At 41.9% G+C, this 18,766-nt stretch overlaps 2 protein-coding genes across 2 annotated transcripts; both read right to left on the bottom strand.

Moving 5' to 3' along the window:
- Window positions 1-468: 468 nt before the first annotated feature.
- On the bottom strand, window positions 469-6,361 carry DNAJC9 (DnaJ heat shock protein family (Hsp40) member C9). Its single transcript, XM_083614244.1, has 5 exons — window positions 5,975-6,361; window positions 3,811-3,951; window positions 2,469-2,723; window positions 1,705-1,791; window positions 469-978 (listed from the first exon to the last, which is right to left on the bottom strand). The coding sequence occupies exons 1-5, from the start codon at window positions 6,152-6,154 to the stop codon at window positions 859-861; spliced, it is 783 nt and encodes a 260-aa protein (XP_083470370.1). The 5' UTR covers window positions 6,155-6,361; the 3' UTR covers window positions 469-858.
- A 2,381-nt stretch (window positions 6,362-8,742) lies between these two features.
- Window positions 8,743-16,962, bottom strand: TFAM (transcription factor A, mitochondrial). Its single transcript, XM_083616103.1, has 7 exons — window positions 16,673-16,962; window positions 14,162-14,295; window positions 12,795-12,865; window positions 12,475-12,624; window positions 10,889-10,984; window positions 10,230-10,286; window positions 8,743-9,394 (listed from the first exon to the last, which is right to left on the bottom strand). The coding sequence occupies exons 1-7, from the start codon at window positions 16,735-16,737 to the stop codon at window positions 9,140-9,142; spliced, it is 828 nt and encodes a 275-aa protein (XP_083472229.1). The 5' UTR covers window positions 16,738-16,962; the 3' UTR covers window positions 8,743-9,139.
- Window positions 16,963-18,766: the final 1,804 nt, after the last annotated feature.

Genomic DNA, 18,766 nt, shown 5'->3' with positions numbered 1-18,766 from the left:
CAAGCTTCATGGCACAGCAGGGATTTTAACTTGGATCTTCCCAGCATTAGTCCAATTCTATCACTATAGCTTCTGGCCCTGAAAAGTTTGTATGTATGTTCATAGTTATAGGCATAAGTGGCACACTGTTGGCAAGACATTTCATACCCGGAGCACACACTGTTTTTTCACTCACTGCATGAATATTGTCCTCTTGTTTTTTAAAGTCTGGGGGATATTCTCCACCATTCAGGCTGCCCCTCCTGCACAGTTAGAAGGCAGGACCAGCTTGCTAATTTGCTTCTACTGTTGGACGGACTCCCAGACCACACATACCAGCAACAGTGAAGCAAGGTTTTAGATAGCATACTACAGAGCCCAACAAACACCTAAGTTTACCATTTCCCCCTGTCTGCCTCCTACCTTCCTTCTCCAACTGATGCATTTTAGCTAGAGCCCATCATGGGCAAGTTCTGACTTTTCACACACTTTTCAAAAACATACTTTATTAAGTTTAATAAATGCCTTTATAAAATCAAACTGACAGTCCTTGCCCAAACATATTCCTGCAACATACGATACCGTTTTACATTAATTCCAAGGGGAAGTTTTTTTTTAAGATCGATTTTTTTCATTTTACCAGTTTCTTTTTTGTTCACAGCAATCTTGCTGTACTGCTGCAGTCCGAAATGCCACCTTGAATCCTCTGTGGCATCTTGAAGCATTTAATAGCAGCTTTAGTTCTGCAGCTTGCCTCTTCAGAATGTCTTCTACCCAATGTGAGTTTCAATGAATTGATGAAAGCATCTTGCTTTCCTTGGCTGTCTCAAAGCAAGATTAATGCTAATGGAAGAAATGAAATGAAACCAGAAAATAAAGTCATTTCATTCCTTTCTTGGGTGCTGTTTTCTTTCCTCCTTTTTTGGATTTGGTTCCATACTTTGCTTCCATCTGAGCCAGAAAATCATCCATTTCCTTTTTTCGATTCTCATTTTTGCTCTGTTAAATGACAAAAACAAGATGGTTAAACGAGCTTACAAGTATTTCTCATGTTTTGACTACAAAAGGTTTGGCATTTATTCAAGTTACTAATAAGGTGGTATACATAAGAAAATATATATTAATATTTTAGAATAGTGTATCTGCAGAATATTTGAAAGAGATCAGATTGTTGTGAAGTATGAATAATACTGTTCAAGACGAACTATTTAAAAATGCAACTCTAAGGACAACTGTTGGCTGGCAGTTAACTATGATGAAGAAATCAGATCACACATTGCCTCTCCTTGATGCGCAAATTCCCTTAAATATTCAACCCCTTAGTCACAGCCCTATTCAAACCTCATCAGCGTGTATGTGAAATTACAGTTGTTATTATTTTGTCCCAACATGCATCACTTTACAACTTATTATACACACTAAATCTCACTTGCAATTTTGTCGCCTTTGGATACCACTATCATGAACAATTTAGTGTCATCTGTAAATCTGGCTGTCTCATTGCTCACCTGCGACTCCTGATCATTTTGGAATAAATTAAATAACACTAGTCTCTGTAAAAAAAAACCCCAAGGGGACCTCACTGCTTTTTGCTATCCTGAACATTAAAATTAGCTCTGCAATGCTGGAGGCTTAAATCATTTAGAGTTAAAGGCTCCCTCTAACCTAACAAAAGGTAATGCTATCTAACTCGTTAGAATGATTTGTAGCTTACTCCACTCTTACTTGAATTAGTGCTTTTAGGTCATCTTCCCCTTCACCAAGACCCAGTTCTTCTCTGGATTTTTCTGCCTCTTTAGCTTCTTGTCGAGCCTGAAACAATGACACAGTTGTTGAAGCGAAGGCTAAATTTTCTTAACCTACTGCAGCAGCAAGCAATTTATTTGTTAATATTATATTGTAAGCATTTCTACCCGGCCATTTTCAACAAATTTGCAGGATGGCTTGAGCAATGTTAGGAAAATTTGCTTATGAGTCCCAGAGAGAAGAAAGGCCAGCAAATGTTTTGCTGCATTGTAGGTAGATTCTAGTGTTTTACATTAAAGGATTATTACCACATCATAAATAGTAAATAAATGGGAGTATATCATAAAATCCTAGACGATACTCATTTAATACCTAGCTACTATAAAAGAAGGATCAAAAACCAATAGGATTCTGTTCCATAAGGATGTTCTGAATTTGGCGTGTTCACTCAGTGCATCAAGATAAAGAAATACAGGCTTTCTCTTCTCTCAAAGAACTGGGTTGAAATGGGGGGTGGGGGTGGTTTCCCCTTCATAAAACGTCCAGAAACCAGTAGCTGAAGAAAACAGGCTGTGTTCTCTCTGCAACTCAAGCACTGGTTCAAACCCTGAAAGGATGTTACATTTGAAAATGTACATTACGTGAAATAGGAAATATGTTTACAGACAGTGAAACATTCATAACTCTAGTTGATGGTAAGAATTACACATTTTGTCACAGTCTTTTGCCTCTTGCAAACCTACCTTCCTTTTTCTTGAATTCATCTTTTGCTTAGACTCTTTTGTAAAGGCTTTGTAAGATGGAAGTTCTCCAGAATCAATGGCATGTTGGATAATCTCTCTTATTCTCGGCTCATCTGTATAATCAACACAAAGTACAGATTCCATAATTTTGTCCATATCGCCTTTAAAATCCTCATATGCTGCTTTAATGTCCACCAGCTCTTCTGCAGAATCTTTGTACTTCTTCTCAAAGTCTTCAATGTCTTTTACCGTTATCTAATTTTAAAACAACAACAAAAAGAGTTGAATTCCATGAACGACAATCCTTTTTACCACACTCAAGTTACACACACACACACACACACACACACATTTTTCCATCCCAAATTCATTGTTACTTCAAAATTTTACTTTTCTGTAATTCAAGTTCATCTGTACAGGGCCTTTTTAATGGAAGGAAGTGTATCCAAAGCGAGGCAAAGCAAGATGAAGCAGATTGGGACACACACAGGTTGTATTCATCTGCAGAGGAAACATGCTTCATTTGGAGAAAATAGCTTGAATCCAATCTGCTTTCTCCAATTGGTCTTCAAGGGGGCTCCCTGTAATTGCTGATCGGTGGGTACTGGGAGCCCCTTCGAAGGCAAGCTCCCAGCACCAATCATCAGACTGGCGCTGAAAGAACATCTCCAAAACCATCAATCTGGTTACAATGAGCTCCTTTGAACTTTGGCAGGTGTCAGCCACTTGTCATTGACACCCAAAGGGTCCTGCCCACCTGTCAAAGTTGGCCTGCAAATGGGGGTGGGGGATTAAGGATCCAGAAGTCATACTTAGACCCAGGGAAATCGATGGGCTTGACTAACTAAAGTGTATTGATTTGAATAGGTCCACCCTTGAGTATTTCACTGTTGGATACAACCCATGGTGTACAAACTTGAAAGGATATTTCAGCACTAAAGCATTTCAGAGCTATCATTCCTTGCCATGCCATCTCCAAAAATTTTTTAGCTGCACTCCATTTACTACAACAGCATTAAGGAAATTTATCCAGGAATTAAATATATAATGAAAGGGCACTGAACTTCTTGAGCTGTGAAAACACAATGTCGTATTTTGATATTACACAAAAAAATCACATAAGGTTCAGGTTTGCAAAAATCGATTTTTGCAGCCAGAGAAAAATTTGGCATCACAAATAACAACCCATCCCGCAGATGAAAATAAAATAAAGGGGATGAGAGCAAAGGTCCCACAGAAGTTACATTTGCCCTACAGATAAAAGAAATAGCACTTTCTTTACAGATATTATCATTCCAGTTGTGAGATAAGGACCATCATCACATTGAAGAAGACTAACTACTTTTTTGAACAGCAGCCTCCAGTATTCTTCCCAGTTGCGGTCCTGAGTCAGCACAGTTGACTCCTCATCCACAATCCCCTGCTGGTCATACAGAGCCCGCAGTTCCTGGTCACTCAGTACTGCATACACCTTGCCCAGGATCTAAGAGGAGACAAGACAAACCACCTCACTACTCCAGTAAGACACAACCCATGCCATCCCACTGGCTTCTTTCTTATTCAGGTCATGATAGCATTCCCTCTAACAGTGGAATTTCCAAGTAGTTGGGTGCCAGTAAGTTTACAAACAAAATGGGACTACCCCAAAATTGTACAGTGGTTTCAACATACTCGAGGGACTCCGTAGGCAAACAGAAGGGTAAAATTATAAAACCCCAAAATAACACCAAACATTAGAGAGAACCAAAACTGGTAGGACACAAAAGGAAACTGGACTTCTCAAGTCCTAACAGCTTATAGTAAGTGGGATTTAGGTTGAAGTAAAATCCAGACACAAAAGTTGTTGAGCTTTTTCTGCAAAATCTCAAGAAAATAAGTAAGTTTTTGAGGTGTTTTTAAGGGAATTTGCCAAAATCTATACTTCCGACATGAGCTGCCATACATCCAAATTTTCAAAGAAAATGCTAACACAGGATGTTCCAGCACCTCTCAGGATTTGCACAATTGCTAGAAAAATGGAGGCGTTTGTGGCGAGTTCCGGCTCCTCTTTTTCTAGAATAATACCACTGGGTAAACCTTTCCCTTTTCTACCATGCATAACCATTAACCACCCCACCCCTGTTATATAGCTATAAAATACTCAGGTTCAGAATTAGCAGTGTGACCAATCCTCACCCATCTTGTGCTAGGCCACAGAGCAGGGCATGGGCTGGAAAAAAGGGAGAAATGGTCCTCTTGGCTCATGCATTTCCCACCAGGCCTGAACTGGAGCACTGCAACGCAATCTGGCAGGTTCTACGCTCCCCCTCTAAACACGAAGGTGAAGTGGTTTCTCAGACAGGAAGCAGAACAACCCATCCCACCAATAAAGACACAAGTTGGGGAGGGGGACTTCTTAAGTATGTAGATATACGCTTGTAAATTAACCTGTTAATCGATGCCATTTGAGACTGATAGGGCGGAAGGCAGGGACACCAACAGTAGGTGGGGGCAGGCAGAGGCAACTCTTTCTAGTTTTGTCCCATTCTCCTCCCTGCTGAGGAGGAAGTTGACAGGCAGAACCAGCCCCTGGAGTGGTTGTAAGCAAGGAGGCAGCCAAGGAAGGGCAGGGCTCCTATTGCAGGCCTGCCTAGAACAAGAGGACCCTCATGGAGCTGTGCTTTGTTCTCATTTTTTTAAAAAAACACATTTTTTGTTTTTTATCTTAAGCTGTGAACCGGCCTGAGATCTATGGATGAAATTATATACAGTGGTACCTCTGGTTACGTACTTAATTCGTTCTGGAGGTCCGTTCTTAACCTGAAACTGTTCTTAACCTGAGGTACCACTTTAGCTAATGGGGCCTCCCGCTGCCGTGCAATTTCTGTTCTCATCCTGAAGCAAAGTTCTTAACCTGAAGCACTATTTCTGGGTTAGCGGAGTCTGTAACCTGAAGTGTATGTAACCTGAAGCATATGTAACCTGAGGTACCACTGTACTGGAAGATGCTAGAGTGGTTGGAGTTACCCAATCAGATCTGTGCAGTACAAATAATAAGATCATCATCATCACCATCATTATTATATATAAAGAAAGTATTCTTATTATTTGGTGGATCCCACTTTGGTCGCATTTCCACCCTAGGAACCCAGGGTGGTACACAATTTTGCAAAATGAGGCGGAGGGTGCAAGTGGCCTATGTCACTACCTGACTTTTAGAAGGCACCTGAAGTTTAGGGAAGTTTCTAATGTTTGATGGTGTTTTTAATATTCTGTTGGGAGCCGCCCAGAGTGGGTGGGGAAACCCAGCCAGATGGGCGGGGTATGAATAATAAATTATTATTACTGTATTATATTATGATGCAGTCGAGCTTGGTGCCAAGCAGGTCAGACCAGGATTTGAACCCGGGTCCCGCGGCTAACCAACTCGCAGAACTTCCCCGGTTTGATTCCTGCCTGCTGAGGACGGGGAAAGGAGAACCTCCATCCGGCGAGTCCGAGGCAGGTTTCCCGGCGCCTCCCCTCACCTGGAAATGCCGGGTGGCCGCCTCCTTCCCGTCCGGGTCGGCGCGGTCCGGGTGCACCCGCAGGGAGACCTTGTGGTAGCCGCGGCGGATCTCGTCGGCCGAAGCCTCGCGCCTCACGCCCAGCACCTGGTACAGGTCGGCGGCGCCGAAGGCCCCGCGGCAAAGCTCCAGCAGCCCCATCCCCGAGCCCAAGCGCGCGGAGAGACCACCACCGCGCCTGCGCACACTCGCGCGCGCTCTCCCGCTCTCGGCGAAGGGAACCGCCGACACAACCTACTACTGCTGCTGCGCGGGCTGCTGTTTCTCAGCCGCGTCCGCCCGTCCGTTTTCCCGCCCGCCACGCCCACTCCTGCCTCCCCGCGCTGCTTTACGGCCGTCCCGCGAGATGTCGCGAACTTGAAAGGCCAAGAATTAAAGAGAAGGTGGGGGCAGAGAGGAGGAGGAAAGTGGAGGGACTAACCCTAGATATACAAAAAGGTGAAGAGTGACACATAGGCTGCAGTACCCGTAAGAAAATGAAGAGAGATGCTTGGCCGGGATTCTCCCATACAGGGACGTAGCGAAGCGGAGGCAGCTGCCCCTCATCAGTAAAAAGCAATACAAATCAATGCAAATTTGAGGTTTTGTCTCCCTTAAAAAAAAACAAAAACCTGCCTACGCCCATGTTCCTATGCGAGAAGTGAGTTTACAGGGAACCAGGCAGACGGCCTTCTCGGTAGTGGCGCCCGCCCATCAGATCTCAAGGAAATGAGCAACTATCTTACTTTTAGAAGACATCTGAAGACAGCCCTGTTTTGGGAAGTTTTTAATGTTTAATGCTGTATTATGTTTTTAATCCTCCGTTGGGAGCTGTCCAGAGTGGCTGGGGAAACCCAGCCAGATTGGCGGGGTAAAAATAATAAATTATTATTGTATTATTACTATTATTACTACTATTATTATTATTATTATATCTCATAATGAAGATGGAGCCTATGTAACCCACACGCGTTATTTTATATACTCTAAAGCTAGGAAGCTTACAGTGGAAAACTCCATTTGAGACATGGCGTGTTCGCATTTCTCTCATGGATGCGTGATTCTTCATTTTTGCTCTCTCTACCTGTAGAGTCTACCGCTTCAAAAGCAGCAGTGGCGCGCGGAGCTCGTGGGTTGCCCAGGCGATCCATTGCGCGGCGGCCAAATCCAACGGGTAAACCTATTGGCAGATGGCATTACAGTAGATCTCACTCGTTGCGATTGTGGTTAAAGCAACGAGTTGTCATGTTTTTGCTTGAGAAATACACTAAGACCGCAAGTTCCGCGGGGTTACGTTCCGGAGACCACGTCTAAAGCTAAAATCGGGTGTAGTCCAAACACACTGGGTTCAATGGCAGGTGGGACAGCCAAAGTCTTTTCCCCCAGACTCCAGCCCTTTTAGTTTTTTTTTGTCAAGTGCGTAAAGCTGAACGCACACAAATTAAATGTACGTAAATTGCAGGTATACTTTATTTCAATAACAGGGCGATATCCATCTGAGCCATATTCTGAGTAGATACACTTTACTCAAACGGGCTGGATTTATTTAAGCCTATATTTCAGTGGGTCTGTACAGACTATGGACTCTTACTGGATGTCGCCCATGAATATTTATTTTTCATAATTTAAAACAGGCTTATTTCCTTCTTGATTTAATATGTAAATCTGCCTTGCCACTTTTGAAATGCTCCTCCACTTGAGGTTGAAGAGTGTAAGTACTGAAAATGTATCTTGTTTGCAGAGGTGTTTAGTTCCCCCATATATATTTTTGCTTTTAAATATGTTGCTGACATTCTTCTAATTTTCTTGCTACCTGCTTTTTATGATGTTTTTGGCACAGAACCTCTAATGAACGGATTCAAATAACAATAAGTACAATAAAGATTCCAACTAAACATTAGGAAGAACTTTTGACAATGGAATATAGACTACTTCAGAAGGTGGTGGGCTCTCCTTAATTGTAGGTACTTAAACAGAGGTTGGATGACCATCTGTCAAACATTCTTTTGCTGAGATTCTTGCATTGCAGGGGGTTGGACAAGATGCCCCTTTGGGTCCTTTCCCAACTCTAAAATTCTCGGATTCTATGAATGAATCTCCATTGATCCAATGGTTCCTGGTTTCTCCAGCTAGTGCTGTAAAAAAACTCCTGTCTGAACTTCAAGAGAATCACTGCCATCAGAGTAGACAATACCAGGATATATGTAGCTTCCTTTTTTTGTTCCTGATACTATAGCAGAGGGATGTAGATCGTGATCTACCGGTAGATCCCCAGCTGATCCTGGTAGATCATGGGATCCTTATCGTGTACAAAAAGCTATGGGGCGAAAGCTAATAAATCCTCCCCAAAAAAGCTCAACAGCTCTGGGCAATCCACCCACCCTACGCACGCTCCTCCCTCCAATGACAATGGGTAGATCACTGCCAGTTTTTTTATACTGAGAGTAGATCAGTGTCTCTTGGGAGTTGGATATGCCTGCAAGACTGCAGCAAGAATGCCGGTGCAAGTGTTTGGATCAATATGCCAGTTGGGTTTTTTAACTTGTTTATGTTTAAAATAAGGGTTTATTTGATACAATAAAATGCATTTTGAAAACAATCTTAGACAGAAATGACCTTGTTCTGATTTGAATAAAATGAGAGGAAAAAGTGTTTTATATCAAACTTGCTAGTTTTATTTTTTCTAAGCAATATAAATAATAGTATGCATTGTCGGTACGTATAAAAATTGAAAAACACTATTGAAAATCTGTAAGTTCAGTAGTTCTTTAATTACAAGGCTGAAATCAGCAAATATACATGCTTTCTCCAGTGATTACATGCATTTACACACAAAATAAACTTGCAGCCTACATTAAATTTCTATTTCTAATTAGCAACTAGACATTATGAATTTATACAGATCACAGGATCTGCAAAAAGAAAATTTATAAGAGAATGCTTATATACACATTTATGGAAAAAGCACCTCTTCTCTCGTGATTAATCACTGCTTAAATTCTCTCAATCTTGATTTACTCTACTTACTTGACAATTTCCAAAATAAGTCTAACCTCTGATTTGGGAGTCTTTCCTTTAATGAATAGACTTCACTTCAGTCTCTTTCCACTTGCAATCAGAAATGATGAAATCCAAGTATTTTCCAACTTACTCCTCAGACTGCCTTGCCTTTACTTTCTTTTTCGCTGCAGCTGAGGCAACTTTGCTTCCCGAAGGCTTCTTTAATGTTGTAGCTCTCTTTTTTGAAGCAACTTTTTTTTCAGTTTTCTTTCTTTTTGATAGTTTCCTTCTGTTTTTAAAACGTATAAGATCTTCGCGTCCAATTTCTGCCATTTGCTCCTCCCATGATTTCATTTCATTTTCATAACGGATCTTATCATCCTCAGCAAGTTGCTGATATGTCTGGATATGCAGAAAGAAATGGAATTCACATACTGAAAAGTTGCTTGTGTTAAAAGGTACTACAGAAATGTCAGGATATTTACTTTCCACTACTAGAGACATCTCTGAAACATCTAAGGACTAATATTTCATGTGAAAAGGATTTACACATGTTTGTTTCATGCAGCAAAACACCACAAGCTGGTTATTATGACCCCTTGTTTTGCTATGATGCATAATCGTCCTTACGACAACTGCATGCATTTTAAGACGCAGTTTCATGTATGGCTTGAAGTGATGCCAGGATCAGTCCCTGAAAGCATGATTACTCATACAGTTCCTTCAGGAACACAACCTTAGGCATTTAAACTTTTGGTGGCACAAAATGCCAAACAGGTAACTGACATTCTGATTTGTATTTCAAATATTATAATTTGAATCAGAATTTGAAACAGTGATTCAGCCATACGTTAAGTATTAAGATTTGGCTTAGATTTCTAAACATATCTACAGCTACACACACACATTCATACACTGACTTGATTCAGACTTAACAGGAAACAATGGTGTCGTCCTTCAATGTACTGGGCTTACATTATTGAGTCATTATTGAGCCAGAAGAGTTTGAAAACTTTGCTTTTAATTTTAAAATGAACTGTTATCTGGACACAAGTGGTTGGTCTCCACGGCCAGTTCTTACTATAGGTGAATGGCATGTATTGAATTATTTCACACCTGTACTGCACCTTGACTGTCACTACTAGAACACTTGGCTGCACATTTAAGCATGACAGATTCAAATTCCTAAATTTAAATGTCAATTTATTGGAATTCAAAGTCACTTTTATGACAATACCTTCTTTTGGGAACTGCTCATTTTTTGCCATTCATCAAATAAATTTTTCATCTTTGCCTACAAGAGAAACAAAAACATACAATATTTGCTGAAGTTCTGTAGCAGAAATCTCCCTACACCCACCCACCTGCCATATTTATAATGCAAGATATGCAAAATATGGGTGCTACATAAAGTCAGTATTACTCAGAATAAACCAATCAAAATGTATTATTAAACAATTTAAGTCAATTGAGAAAGACTTAACCCCCCCCCCTTACAGCTGCACTTGTTTTATTTTTAAAATACCTGCAGGAGAGCTGGCCATGGATCTCCCATTGTCCCAACGAATTGGGCCCTTACTCATAGGCAACATTTAAAGTTTCCATATCCATTAGCTACAGCTATCAAGCTAGCTTGGAATTTCAGTATATGTAGCCTGATAATGCCAGATCTTTGACAAGCTGTTCAACAGCTCTTGTGTGGAAACTCTTGGTCAGGGACACTGCTATGAAAACCCGCGAGGCACTCAAAATACCGTAAAACTCCAACTGGACCTTCGACAGATTATGGCAATAATGGGAAACAGCCATTAAATCAGTTCTAATTTTCATTCTCAATACGAAAGACAGAATCTTCATCCTTGTAGCTGTTAAAATGAACAGCCCCCCTTGGTTTACCTGAATTGAGATTCCTTTAGCTTCTTGAAAGTGTTCAGACATAAAAATGTTGAAGGCACTCCGAGGTCTTTTAGGTTTTCCAAGCATTGTTAGTTGCTAAAATGACAAAAGGATATCAGTGAGCAGTTCTCTCAGGTGTTATTAAGTTCAGCCATAGAAAACACCCGCACACCCCTTTATGTCTAGGATTTAGGGAATGGCAGACTTGGACATTCAGCAGACCAAGATTTAGACTTGTACCCTATGAAGTGCTGCTCTGAAGCACCCTCTGACCTTTCAGGTGGAAGCTTTTTGAAGGAGGGGTATAAGGGCACCACAAGGAAGGGGAGGCTGAAAAGCCCCATGCATGCGAGAACACCAGACACTTCTGAATCCCAGCCGTACCAGACATACAATTTCCAAGACAGATAGAATTGAAATCAGAGTTCTTCAAGTCACATTAAAAAGAATATATTGTTAAAATCCAAAGATTCCTATTAAAACTGGCTTAAGTTAGAAAACCTTTGCCATTTCTGTGTATAGTGTTGCAGTGCTTTATGTTGAGTCCTGTAAGACCACAGTAGGGAAAGGGAAAGGCCAACCAAGCTGCTGACATGATGACACAGAGATCTGTCAGGGATGTTTTAGCTGAGATTCCTGAATTGCAGGGGGTTGGACTAGATGACCCTTGGGTCCCTTCCAACTCTTATCATTCTATGATTGGAGCACACAGCACCAATTCTGTGCCAACAGCACCGGTGGCTGTGTGTTTCCATGTTCAATTCAAACAGGTAGTTTTAATCTTTAAAGCCCTAAATCAGGGGCCCCCAACCTTTTTGAGTCTCTTGAGCACATTTGGAATGCTGTAGGTACCACCTGCTCTGGTTGCTTTTCTACCCACTTCCCCGCTCCAGACAGAAAAAGCACAGGTGTACACATGCAAAGGTGCTTTTTGTTTTTATTTTGCTTTTCCAGAGGCTTTGGGTAAAATTCAGACTCAGCAGAATTAAAATAGATGTTATAGAATCTGCATGATTTTACACAGATCACCCCAAAGCCACAATCAAATCGAAGTTTAAATTGGTAGATGTACAGTAAAAAAAAAATCTGTTCCCTTAGAAGTGAAGCAAGTTCAAACACTTAGGTTTTATGCTTTAATACCATTTTATTATTTGTATTGTTTGAAACTCTGTTTCTGTACACCACTTGTGTACTTCCTGAATGTAGAGTGGTTTATAAATTCTGGAATAAAAAAATAGAATTTAAAGCTTTTCCCTTTATACTATTCGTAAGCAGCAATCATAAAATATTAGGCACCAGTTGTAAGTATACAAAAGGAAAAAAGTTTTGAGTAGCATCAGAAGACACACCACCTTCATGTGTAACTGGTGTGAGAGCATCATGTGTTTTGTACTGAAACCTTAGTATAAGGTGGCAAACGTTCTTCAGGTACTTGGACAATGAGATCATCCTATTTCATGACCTATCCTGTTCCTGTGACTGATTTGTTTTAACTGTTTTTATTTCTGAATTTTAAAATGTAACCTGCCCTGGGACCTACTGGTGAAGGGTGGATAATAAAATTATAAAGATTATTTAGTATTAACCCTCTTTTTTCTTGCTGCTCTTCTTTTTTCCACTCTCCTTCTCTTTTCCTCTTTCAAAGCTGCCTCCTGGGCAGGAGTTAGTTGTGCTTTGTATTTGATCATTTGTTCTTTGTAGATCTGTCTGTCAGTCTTGGCGGCTGCTTCATATGGCTAGAATATGAACAAACACAATTTTACTAAAACTTGTGAAAAGCATATATATCTGTTTCAAATAATACAGAACCCTAGGCATTAAGGAGGTTTCTTCAAACCAAGGAAGCAATTTTATTAGTAAAATAGAATAACATTCTGTTCACATGAACACCAAAATCCATGCTTACTTGTTTGTCAGATGCTGGCAGCTCCCTCCAAGCGTGTGCTATCTTTTTTGTGATGTCCACAACACTTACGTCTGCAGAGTAAAAAAAAAGCTACAAGGATGAAGATCCTGTCAAACTTAGTGTCAAATTTCAAAAAGAAATTTAAGGAATCAACAAATTCAAATTAACGTCATCATTGATATACAAGTTGGGTTTGACAGACATATATCCAAACTATTTGAAACAAAGCTAAAATTTGGTGTGCATTGTACAAAACACCATTGTTACTCAGAAGTCAAAACACAGAATTTATAAAAATATTTATATAATGCCTTAGAGTTCTCAAAAGTGTGGTTTACAATTATGAACATACATTTTAATACAACAGAAACAGCAATAAAAATAGTGAAAACAATACTTTAGAAGACAGTCTCAAAAAAGATTAATCACTCAAATACTATCAAAATCTTGGCAAAATAACATCATCTTGGCCACCTACCAAAGCCAGGGGCTGATGAAATCCCCCCAGTAGTTACCTTAATAACTGGGCTGTGACCAAAAAAGTCTCACTTCAGCTGAAGCTGGGCAAAAGCACTCTTAGCCACAGCAAGGCTACCTGGATATCCAGCAGCACCCCTAAACTGCTAACCTGGTCCTTTAGAAGGAGTGGAATCACACCTAGAACAGGCCATACTTCCACTCTCAATGTGTCTACATGCAACACGAAGTCTCATAATATCAGCAGGCAATCAACTCGTGCAAGTTCTCCATACTTCTGGATGCAAGTCTCTGGTTCCCTAAATATATATGTCCATTATATTGCTTATTCCCAGAACTGCTGCACAGTGACACCACTCTATTCCTTCAAACAATTCCTCAAAACCTGCCATTTCTGGGCTGTTTCACCCGAAACTGAAATGAAGCCTAAATAAGTGAGGCGTGTTATATATTTGCTTGCATTCATTCTCTCCTCTTCTCTGCTGATTCACAGGGTAAAGTAAAATTTCAGAATTGTTTTTGAGTATATTACTCAGCAAAGTGATATACATACTGATTTTGTGGTATACTTATGATTACCTAGCCAAATTTAGGAACATACCATTTCCACTTGGCTCTTTCCTTCCAGCATTCTAAATACAGTACAACCTATCGGTTTTTGCAGAATGTGAGCTCACAGATTATCTAAATACAAGTGTACACAATGGCTATAAATGTAATGAAAAAAGAGGCTTTGGGGATTAATTTGCTGCACACAGAAAACCAACGATTCAAGCAAGTTAGGAGAATCCTGGCAAAAAAAATAAAAGGCCAGTCAGTCTTTTAACATATTTTACAAAACAACAAAAACTTTTATTACAGTGAAGTCTCATTCTTAGTGAATTCCTTACCTGGATTTTGTTTCTTATAAAAGGGTTGCTGTTCTTTATAAAAGCGAATGTATGCTGTCAGTGGCTGCTTTGGACGGTTATCTGAACTACTTTGTTTTGAAAACCATTTCTCTACTGAACAAGTTGCACTGCACCTTTAAAAAAGCAAAATTGATACCTATTAATAGAACAGAAGCTTCAGATAAAATCAGACATTACTCCAAGGAAAAAATGTAATGAAATGTAGTGGAAATGAATAATGCAGCTACATTCACAAATATAAAAAATAACAGCCTGATGTGGTATAGTGGTTAGAGTGTTGGACATGGGAGAGCAGGGTTCAAATGTCCACTTGGGTTGTTGTGATTAAATAAGGTTGAGGAGAACTATGTCACTTTGAATTCATTGGGAGAAAAAGATGGGATATAAATGCAATCAATCTACCTTCTACCCAATCCCACATTTAGCAGACTTCCAAGGGCACATTTTGAACTTGAACTTTTCCTAGACTCACCTAAGAATTGTATGACCAAGCCCAAATGGGTCAAGTGGACACAAACAGAAAAACTTGCCACAAAGTTACCTCTATGATTTTGGTTTGTACAGCAGACCAGCTAATGCTAGCTCTGCTTTCACCTCTATCCTCTGTAACAAATTGTCATAGGATCAAGCTCAGTTTAGAGATCAGATGCAATCACACACACTTAATTACCCCCCTACAAGTCCTATGCAACTACAGTTAGCTAATGATGATGTAAACTGCTTTGAGGTGTGTGTTTTTAAAGCAGTGTATAAATTTTATGAAATAAAATAATTTATTTTTGTTTGGATGCCATTAATTTCAGCAGACCAACAGCTTTGAAGGTGAACAAGAGAAATGTACAGTCTGGACCAGATAAAAAGGTACAGTGGTACCTCGGGTTACAGATGCTTCAGGTTACAGATGCTTCAGGTTACAGACTCTGTTAACCCAGAAATAGTACCTCGGGTTAAGAACTTTGCTTCAGGATGAGAACAGAAATCGTGCTCCAGCGGCGCGGCAGCAGCGGGAGGCCCCATTAGCTTAAGTGGTGCTTCAGGTTAAGAATAGTTTCAGGTTAAGAACGGACCTCCGGAACGAATTAAGTTCTTAACTTGAGGTACCACTGTATTAACTAAATATAAAACCCTATTACCATGCTCCCTTAATAAAAACCACAGCATTACTTTGTGTTGTTGAAGGCTTCTTTTTCTTAATAAAAGTTAGAACCAACTTACTCAGCTGAAGCATATTGGTGGAGAATTAAGCTAGAAGAAAATAGGTGAGAAATTTCAGCTGAAATGATGAGGAAAATATGGGTTTCACTTTGATTCCCCTCCAGTCAAGAACCAAGTCTCAAACAAAAATCCTTTCTAATCAAAAGATATAACCACAAGGTGGGCAGTAGCCAATTCTGGCTCATATTCTGAACAGGGAAAATGAAATACATTTCTGCTCCATAGCACTCAGAAATTCAAGTCAATTTTCTAATAGGTAAGAGTCATCAAGCCTCTTGAGCCTCTGACACTAAAGGCTGAAAACAAATTTATGTGCTGGTTGTGTGGGTTCTTCCCAAGGAGGAAGCAATGATACTGAAGGCACGGGATATAGATTATATAAATAGATAAATATATGGATGGTGTGCCTGGGCATTAGCCAAGATTTATGTTGGGGGGCATGCATAATGTTGGGGGGGGGGAGCAGAACTGAGTTATCTGTGACACAATTGGTTAGTTATTTTTATTTACTTGATGAGAGGGCAACTGCCCCCCACTGGAAATGCCCAGGATTGTGTGTATCGGGTCAGAGAATGATTTTTGAAGATCTCATTCATATGCACGTCAAGTACAAAGTTACTCTCTCCCTTGCCTGCCAACTTTCACCAGTGTTTCCAAGACAGGTACTAAGCCTGGTAAGAACACAACGGAGAGAAACAAAGGGTGGTTGAAACTTTTAAAAAATAATTATTTTATTGCACAAGAGCATGTAGACACCCAAAAAGAAAACCAGGTAGCCTAGACAAAGAAATACAGAGTTGCCGAATAAAACAGCAAACCAGCGTGCCCATGGTGATGATAACGCCAAGGATGCAGGTTCGATCCTTCCCCCCCCCTCCCATACGGGGCAGCAGCATTGCTGGGGGCTGGACTAGATGACCCTTTGGACCCCCTTCCATCTCTAGAGTTCTACGATTCACTGAATATCAGATTTTATTTTTAAGCATCCTAGCTCCACCTTGAAGAAAACTGGAAAACAGCTTCCCCTCCTTCCTATTTCAACTCCTACCCCTGGAAACATCCACAGCGAGACTTCAGTCTCCAGACACCCCGAGATCAAACCTTGAGATCTGGCAACGGCATGAGGAGGAGCAGCAGCAGCGAAGGACACAGAGCTCCCTTTACCTCACAGGTCAGCGGGCACCGGGTAGGACCGAAAATGGCTTTTTCTTTCATCGAGAAAAGCGAGTGGGGAGATGCCAGGGGAGGATGCCGCCCCGCCGCGGGCAGTGTTACCTGAGGAAATAACGTGGTCCAGAGACAGACGACGACCACACGCGGGACAGCAGCGCCGCCGCCATAGTAGCGCCGACTCCGCTCGACTCGCCTCAGCCCTCGAGCCTCAGAACCATCGCGCGCCACTGGCGCGGGGAATTGTGGGCAAGCCGATGAAACGACCCCACGCTCTGCTTATCTGCAATCCGCGCAGTCGCAGCCGGGAGGGGGGAGGGGCGGGGACTGGGGGGAGAATGACAGGCACCTGCGAGTGCGTGCGCTCGCGAACCTCGAGCAGGAGGGGGTGCGACACAACTATGCAAGACCTCACTTCCGGTTCTCTTTCGGCGCGCCACCATATGCGGGGACGAGAGCATAGGGTATAAATATATAAACATAGGGATGGTGTGCTTGGGCATAGCCAGGATTTATGTTAGTGTGGGGCAGGCATTATGTTGGGGTGGGGGAGCAGAACAGAGTTATCTGCGACGCAACTGGTTAGTTAGTCAGGGCTTGGAACCTTTGTTCCGCTCAGTTCAGGAACCGCGGGTGTTTTAATTCTCTCGTTACGCCGCTTCTCTTGGGGAAGCGGCAGACGCGGGCTCGGATGCTTTTCTGCGCGTGCGCGTCCATCCCGTCGGCGGGGAGGAATGTTTTGAGGAGCGGAGGGGAGGGCGGGAAATCCGGGTGGGAAGGTAGTTTTTGATTGGAGCGCGGTCGGTGGACGGAGCCAGCGTGCCCTTCGCCGCCTGTGAGGAAAAGGCGGGTTTAGTTGCGCGCCTCTCGCTAGTTGCGAAGGGAGGAGGGTTTGGTTCGTGGAGTCTGATGAGAGGTCGGAGCGCTTCTCATTCCTCGCTGCTAATAGGAGGAGAAGGGGAGAAATAAAGGCAATATTGGATCAATATGGATTCGCGGCAGGGAGAGCAAAAAAGGAGGGAAATCCTGCTTATCTGCAGTAATATAACGGTGATGCTCAAGGATGGTGTCTGGGCGCTGCAGGTTGCAGCTCTGGGCACGTTAATAGCTGCGTCAGGAGAAAACTAAGCACCCTCTCAGCTCGCTCTCTTCCGGGAAAAATATATATTGCCCATTGCCATTTGTAAACCCGGACACCCCCTTCTCTCGCAGCCCAAGCTCCCCATCCCTGCTCTAAAGTAACTGACAGCAACCTCGTGCCTTTCCTGACCCCATTCCTCACCCAGCCTGGCTATTCTCTTAAGGTAGGAGACCCTGGGCAGCCAGTACAAAGCAAAGCTGGACAAATGGATGATGTCCCAGGAAGTTTGCTTTTGCAAATTATTAATTATTATTATTAATTGACCCATCACCTCCTGGCAAATAGAAGGGGAAGAAATGGAGGCAGTGAGAGATTTTACTTTCTTGGGCTCCATGATCACTGCAGATGGTGACAGCAGTCACGGAATTAAAAGATGCCTGCTGCTTGGGAGGAAAGCAGTGACAAACCTAGACAGCATCTTAAAAAGCAGAGACATCACCTTGCCAACAAAGGTATAGTTAAAGCTATGGTTTTCCCAGTAGTGATGTATGGAAGCGAGAGCTGGACCTTAAAGAAGGCTGCTCGCCGAAGAATTGATGCTTTTGAATTATGGTGCTGGAGGAGACTCTTGAGAGTCCCTTGGACTGCAAGAAGATCAAACCTATCCATTCTTAAGGAAATCAGTCCTGAGTGCTCATTGGAAGGAGAGATTGTGAAGCTGAGGCTTCAATACTTTGGCCACCTCATGAGAAGAGAAGACTCCGTGGAAAAGACCCTGATGTTGGGAAAGATGGAGGGCACAAGGAGAAGGGGACGACAGAGGACGAGATGGTTGGATAGTGTTCTCGAAGCTACCAGCATGAGTTTGACCAAACTGCGGGAGGCAGTGGAAGACAGGAGTGCCTGGTGTGCTCTGGTCCATGGGGTCACGAAGAGTCGGACACGACTAAACAACATTATTAATTGAATTTATATTCCACCCTATACCCAGCGGTCTCAGGCAGTTTTTAGAAAAGATCAGGGTGGTTCAAAGCTATTCTTTGCATAAGAATGTAAGAGCCTGCTGGATCAGGCCAATGGCCTATTTAGTCCAGCAAGCTGTTCTCACAGTGACCAGC

Source organism: Podarcis filfolensis (genome assembly GCF_964270895.1).
Source record: "Podarcis filfolensis genome assembly, chromosome: 5".
NCBI lineage: Eukaryota > Metazoa > Chordata > Lepidosauria > Squamata > Lacertidae > Podarcis > Podarcis filfolensis.
The sequence above is the reverse complement of the archived record's forward strand: the minus strand, read 5'-3'. Positions and strand labels throughout refer to the sequence as shown.

Excerpts from the sequence above, each read along its gene's own strand:
- DNAJC9 (XM_083614244.1), bottom strand. The coding sequence starts at position 6,154 with ATGGGGCTGCTGGAGCTTTGCCGCGGGGCCTTCGGCGCCGCCGACCTG. Across the intron at positions 3,952-5,974 it reads CGGCCACCCGGCATTTCCAG|ATCCTGGGCAAGGTGTATGC; the intron begins GTGAGGGGAGGC and ends GTCTCCTCTTAG. Across the intron at positions 1,792-2,468 it reads TGAATTCAAGAAAAAGGAAG|GCTCGACAAGAAGCTAAAGA; the intron begins GTAGGTTTGCAA and ends TCATTGTTTCAG.
- TFAM (XM_083616103.1), bottom strand. The coding sequence starts at position 16,737 with ATGGCGGCGGCGCTGCTGTCCCGCGTGTGGTCGTCGTCTGTCTCTGGA. Across the intron at positions 14,296-16,672 it reads GGACCACGTTATTTCCTCAG|GTGCAGTGCAACTTGTTCAG; the intron begins GTAACACTGCCC and ends GCTTTTTTAAAG. Across the intron at positions 12,625-12,794 it reads TGCCAGCATCTGACAAACAA|CCATATGAAGCAGCCGCCAA; the intron begins GTAAGCATGGAT and ends TTCATATTCTAG.